Source organism: Chrysochloris asiatica, unplaced genomic scaffold, assembly GCF_000296735.1.
Source record: "Chrysochloris asiatica unplaced genomic scaffold, ChrAsi1.0 scaffold00003, whole genome shotgun sequence".
In the NCBI taxonomy this organism is placed as follows: Eukaryota; Metazoa; Chordata; class Mammalia; order Afrosoricida; family Chrysochloridae; genus Chrysochloris; species Chrysochloris asiatica.
Genome location: NW_006408521.1, coordinates 10,592,859 through 10,599,672, shown reverse-complemented (window position 1 = coordinate 10,599,672; position 6,814 = coordinate 10,592,859). Strand labels below are relative to the sequence as shown.

Sequence of the window (6,814 nt, the reverse complement as noted above, 5' to 3'; positions counted from 1 at the left end):
GGCTCAAAGTCTGGATTTCCAGCTTCAGATGTCAATCAAGAGGCGGAAGCTCAGCAGGGGTGACTGGGTTGTAGTGAGATGCTTTGGGCTGCACTTGTGGGTCTCTAAGTTGGTCGACCCCCGCCTCAAAGCCATGATCCAGTGGTTAGGCTAGGATGGTGCTCTCATGTCCAGGGTAAGTAGGACAGCCTGGCCGGCCCCTGCAGTCTCTTCCCACTAGGCAGCGTCTCCCCATCGACCTGGTCTGGTCTCCAGACACCTCTCACCCCACCGATCCGTGGTCTGGGTTTCATTTAACACCTCCAATAGTCTCTTTAGGGTGCCTTAAAATAAATAAATAAATAAAAAGCATTATGCAATTATCAGCTAGCTCAAAGAACTGAACTTTCTATCAACTTTTTAAGCAATATGAAGGTCAATGAAGATAATATATGGAATGAATCATAACCAGTGATGAGTCTTGGATTTACCAACATGATTTAGAGAGCAAAGTAGTGACTTATGAGGGGAATCTTCTGGTTCAATTCAAGGTAGAGAAGTCATCTCAGAAGGTTACGGTGACTGTATTTTTTTATTATTATTATTCCAAACCACTGGACCAATAAACAGCATCCTTATCAATGGAGAAAAGGTTGAAGTTGTCAAGGACTTCATTCTTCTTGGATCAACTATCAACACTTGCAGAAGCAGCAGTCAAGAGATCAGACGACGTATTGCATTGGGCAAATCTGCTGCACAGGAACTTTTTAAAGTATTGAAGAACAGAGATGTCAGCTTGAGGACTAAGGTGCACCTGACCCAGGCCATGGTGTTTTCAATAACCTCATATGGATGTGAAAGCTGGACAGTGAATAAGGAAGATCATAGAAGAATTGATGCCTTTGAGTTGTGGTGTTGGAGGAGAATACTGAAAGTGCCACGGACTGCCAAAAGAACCAATAGATCTGTTTTGGAAGAAGTGCAGCCAGAGTGCTTCTTGGAGGCCAAGATGGCTAAGCTTCGTCTCTCCTACTTTGGACATATTGTCCGGAGGAAACAATCGTTGGAGAAGGATGTCATGCTGGGTGAGATGGAGGGTCAGAGAAAAAGGGGAAGACCCCTAACGAGATGGATTGGCCAGGTGGCATCATTGATGGACTCAAATGTGGCAGCGGTAGTGAGGTTGGCACTTGATCGGACATTGTTTTGTTCTGCTGTGCATGGGGTCACTATGAGTCGGTTCTGATTCGATGGCACCTGACAACAACAACAACATTATTCCAAAGGAGTAATCTTGACAGATTTTCTTGAAGGATATCCATGGAGACTTATTATGAAGAAGTTTTTAAAAAATTGAAAAGTGCGTTGGTGAGAAAAAGGCCAGGATAACTGCCCTGTGGCCCTGATTTTGTCCCTCCAGACTGCTTTTTTACACAAATCCAAAGAACACTTAAAAGGAACACAGTTTGTGAACACATCCCTAAAGGATGTGAGAACTAAATTGAATTGTGTAGAAGTCTTTGAGGAAGGGTTAGATAGATGGAAATATCACCTTGTAGAAGTGTACAAACCTAGATGGAAGGTGTGTCAAGAAACAATAACTTTACATTTTTTGTTTGATAAAGAGTCCTAAGATTTTTTAGCAATGCTTTTTGACGTACTCCATTCTTCTTCCAAATGAAGTAGAGTTGTTGTTTTTGTGTCCTGTCGAGTCGGTTTTGACTCACTGATACCTGTTACAGGATAGAACCATTCCTTAAAGCTTCCTAGGCTGAATTTTTACAGGATTATATCACCAGGTCTTTCTCCTCAACTGATGGGTGATGTTCAGTTCTTCTTCCTCCCTGGAATGCCCCTAAGAATTGAGTGCTACCTCTTCTGTGGTCTCCCAGAGGAGGTAGCAATTAATTTTATTTTTCTATTTCTGTGTAACATTGGTCATAAGGCAGTAAAGACGTTTGTTGACATCTCTGTCTTTTGTGAGATTCTAAGATCACAATTTATTTACCATTTGGCACACAGGAATCTCTTAGTTAATCTTTTCTGAATTGATTTGAATAATTACTGTGCATGTGTCTGTCTTGGAGGTCAAGTTCCATCTCTATGCAAGTCTGTAAGTCCATCATCCAGCAATTTACCCATCTTGTCTGTTGTTAAAAGCTGATGATGAATATGATCATAATGCAATATTCATGAAAGTAGAGTTTTGTGGTTTTGATTTAAATGAATGATCAGATTGCTTGAGAATATTATTTATAATTCAGTCTCTTTAAAGGTGAAAACATCTAAATATGAAATACCTATAATTATAATTATTTTTCTGGAGAAAAATATTACTCACTGATTTTGATCTCAATTCTCTGTTTTGCTTGATTCATTTAGGTCTTCTTGTTCTTTTACAGCTGGTTTGCCATACATCCGGTCAGCATGAACAACACTAACCATCTTGTAAATAGTGACAATATGGGCTATGCATCTTACCTTTTTGAACAAGAGATGAACAGAGGACATCTACCTGGAGAGGTGAGAATTTATATCCTTGGATGCTTCATCTTCATTCATTAAGCATTGTCACTAAGCCTGCTGTGTTCAGAATAGCTGATTCAAATCTCTAGAACAAATTGCCATAATGAACCTCACAGATGATATTTCTGGATAGAAAGAGTTTACTACCCTCCCAAATTAGGAAAGAAAAGTTTAAAAAATGACTAATATGCCACTTATTCTTTGTTTCATATGCATCTTATATTGATGGCTTTATCAAGTTACAGTTAGTTGGGTAAAGAAGGACAAGTTCAAGACTTTTGCAATATATAATGGTTTTGATTAACCCGGAAATATGATAGACTGTATTGATATTTACTTTTGTTTTCAGAGTTATAAAAGGTACTAAGTACTTTCTTCACAGTATTAGAACACTGAATGAGGACTAGGGGTAAGTCATGGGATGTTACTGGTCCAGACTTCTCTCTTAATGGTGAATCCCCTTTCAAGGACCCTATTTGATTTGCCTGTAATACAGCTTAAGTCAGACACATCCCTAATTTACTAGAATTGTAACCGTGAAACCCTGTGAGTAACAAAAACCCAGTCTATATACTCTAAGAAGCTCCTCAGCTCTGTATTAATAAATGAGTGGCTTGTGGGTTAATGTGCTCGACTGCAAGGTCAGTTTGAACCACAGCATTGGTAGTTTAAACCCACCAGTCACTCCTTGGAATCCCTATACGGGATCGCTGTGGGTTGGAACCAACTTGACAGCACTTAATAACAACAGCGTAGTGGGAGTAAGGACCTTGTCCTTTTTGACTCCAGCATCCACATGCAGAAAATGGTGAAGAGGGTTGGTGAAAACCCATGACCTTGACAGAAAAAAAAAATTTTGTTGTTGTTATAAAGTCTCAAGAACATTCAACCTGAATAACATTCAGGTCATCTTTTAGCTTGTTGTTAATATAACTCTACTTTTTTTTTTTTTTTTCCCCATTTTAGCTTATAGTTTTATGGACAAGAAAGTAGGTTCATATTTATGACCACTGGCTAAAAACACTTTGAGATAAGATATGATTTTATCAAAAAAGACTTCCACACTCTAATCCTTGTTTATCTCTTTCCCCAAGAAATTTGAAGCATTTGAGCTCGAGTTATAGACCAGTCTTCACTCTGAAGGGTTATATGTTATTTACTTCAAGGTGAAAAGATAAATGGAGTGCAAGTCAGGAGAGGGGATGGTATATTTGGGTTCAGTTTGAAACAGGAAAATGTGGATTTGCTTTTTTTCTTTTTAAACCCATAGGATATTTATTTTTAAAGGGCAAGTGGTTCTCCCAGTTCCAGGGAAAACACTAGAGATAAGATAGAAGAATCAGCATTTTAGAATTTGTTTTTTTGCACACTGTAGTTTTTGTAAAAATATTTCTGTTTGAGACGTAAGTTTGAACTTGTACAACTTGAACCAGCTTGTTTGGAAATAGGAATGTTTTCAATAATAATAATAGATTGACTGCAGTGTGAGCCTTTTCTGAAGTAATTTTTCTGATAATATTGAACATTCTCCTTTTATTATCTGCAAATTATTTTGCCTAGTTCATCTTAGTATACTGAATATTTGTATTTTTAATGAAAGTTATTAGAGAAAACAAGAAAGGATAAAAGACAACTGGGTATTTCTTTGACAGGGACCATACGTAGCAGCATTTGCGTCATCAAACCTGGGAGATGTGTCCCCGAATACTCTTGGCCCACATTGTGTCAACACTGGGGAGTCCTGTGATAACATCAACAGCTCTTGTTCCATTGGTGGGGTAGGTAACTGTGACACCTAAAACCTTTGTTATTGCAGCTTATTTACATATTATGTTGGAATATTCACCAGGAATTTACAGATGTTTTCCTAAAGTATATTTTGGCTAATTGCCTCTAACATTTGCTTTTCTTAGAAATGCCCTCCCTGTCAAACTCACTACATTTCAGTTGGGCAGGAATATATTTCTACTGATTTACTGTTCAGTTTTTAAAATTGTGAAACCATTCAGTAGATATCCTTTTCTAAACGGGACAGTATGAAACATTTTGTCCTGTAATTTCTAAAGTCACAAATTAATATCAAAATTGCCTGCCTGAGACATTTCTTACTGATTATAATTCCTATGTTGTTATTAGGTGCTGGCCAGTAGATTTGACTTAACAGCACCCCATGTGACAGAGCAGATATCATTGTCAATTTTTCCTCCATTCCGTTTTTAGGAGGTGCCAGACTTCTAGTTTGTCCTCAGTTGTTTGTGTGTTTTTAGTTATGCTTGGTTGTATATTTTTTCCATGTATTAAGGCTCCTATGATTATCCCTATTATTTTGATGAGCTTTATAGTTTCAGGTTTTGCATTTAGGTCTTTGATCCATCTTGAGTTAGTTTATTTATATGATGAGAGATATGGACCGTGTTTCATTTTTCTGCAAATGGACATTCGGGTCTTAGGCTGAAATCTTTGTGAGAGCAGATCACCAGGTCTTTCTCCCATTGAGTTGCTGATTGGGTTTAAATTGACAATTTTTTGGTTAGCAGCCAAACACTTAATCATTTCAGAACCAGGTTTCCTTATAATGTTAGAATTTTATTTTTAAAAGTAAATAAAAATTCCTTTTCTGTTTTTTAAAAGTACATAATAAAATATTTTTACTGAAAAAACATAAACAATATGAAAGCATAAAGAAGTAATACAACAATGGAAGACCAGAAGTGTCCAAGATGGCATACTAAGTCATTGTCTACAGACTTTTTATAACAGAGACCTAAGAAATGACATGAAACAGATATAAATGATGATCCTAGAATCCAGAGCGTCAACAGAAATGATCAAATACTGATTAGAGGAAGAGGCTAAATGAAAACAGCAGACAAGGGGACAGATGGAATGGTGAATTACCAATGTGCATGGCACCATATGGGCATCTTGAATTTTTACAAGCAGATTTCTGATTGGGGCAGGAACCATATAACTGGATCTGATCATCTAGGGCTAAACCAGCCCTCAGATCTCAGTGACTTGAGAAGTATGACCCTCTCCTCTGCACAGTCTCACAGTGACCAGAGGTGATACAATCCCCACCCTGACCCACTCGACAATCAATCAGATGTCCCCAGATTTCCATTGGTTTCCCCCTTTTAAAATCATTATTTTTTTCTTTATTCTTAGTTCTTCTCTTTCATTTTTTTTTTTTTTTAAATCTCCCATCACCTTTTATCCTAATCCTTTGGAGTGGGCATCTGACCCCTAATACCTCTTTGGCCAGCAGACTGTGTCCCTATACCTCGCCTTCTATTATTGGAATTCCAAAATAAGAAGAGACAAATAAAGCACTTTGAAAATTGTTAAAGATTTGTTGGAAGAAAACTTTCCTAATACCATGAAAGATGAGAAGATAGGCATTTAGGAAGCTCAGTGAACCCCAAACAGAATAGACCCCAAAAGAAAATCACCAAGATGTATAATCAGACTTTCCTAGACTAAAGATTATGAAAGAATCCTGGAAAGTGCTTTGGGGAAAAACAAAAAGTCACTTGCAAAGGAGAACCAGGATTGTGTTCCTCCCAGTGTCTTCTTTTGCTTTCATTGAAGAAGAAGAACAAAGTAGGAGACCTCACACTTCTCAGTATTAAAACCTACTATACTGCCACGGCACTGTGGGTTAATGTGCTAGACTGCAAAGCTGGTTCAAGCTCACCAGCTGCTCCTAGGAAAGCCTATATAGGGTCACTATGGGTCAGAACCGACACCACGGCACTTAATAACTACAAAAACAATATGGCCATAGTTTGGAGTTGTGGTGTGGTGCTGTGGGTTAATGAGCTGGACTGCAAGGTCAGTTGGAACCACAACGTCGGTGGTTCAAGCTTACCAGGTGCTCCTAGGAAACCCTATACAGGGTAGCTATGTGTCAAAATCAACTCAATGGCACTTAACAACAACAATAACAACACTGCCACAGTGGGGAGTCCTGGTGTGGCACTGTAGGTTTAACACTGTACTGCAAGGTTGGTTTGAACTACAAGGTCCGGGTTGAAACTCACCAACTGCTCCTTGGAAACCCATAGAGGCATGCAGGCTCATTAGGAGTCTAAGTCAACTTGATGGGACTTAACTACAGCGCACTGCCCCAGTGGTCAAAACAGCCTGGTACTGGTGCAATGACACACACAGACTGAAGGACCAGAATTAGAACCCAGAAGTAAATCCATTCACCTGTTGGCAGATGAAGTTTTTTTTAAAAGCTTTTAAGGAGCTCTGGTAGCGTAGTGGTTACGAATTGGGCTGCGAACCTTAAGGTCAGCAGTTC

General features: G+C 38.6%; 1 protein-coding gene across 1 annotated transcript in view; it reads left to right on the top strand.

The window, feature by feature from the left end:
• The window catches only part of ASAH2B (N-acylsphingosine amidohydrolase (non-lysosomal ceramidase) 2B), a 106,101-nt gene that overhangs the window by 41,652 nt on the left and 57,635 nt on the right, over positions 1–6,814 (top strand). Inside the window, exons 7-8 of the mRNA XM_006831432.1 lie at positions 2,382–2,502; positions 4,158–4,283. Coding sequence (XP_006831495.1) covers positions 2,382–2,502; positions 4,158–4,283 — 247 coding nt within the window. The remainder of the gene's footprint in view (positions 1–2,381; positions 2,503–4,157; positions 4,284–6,814) is intronic.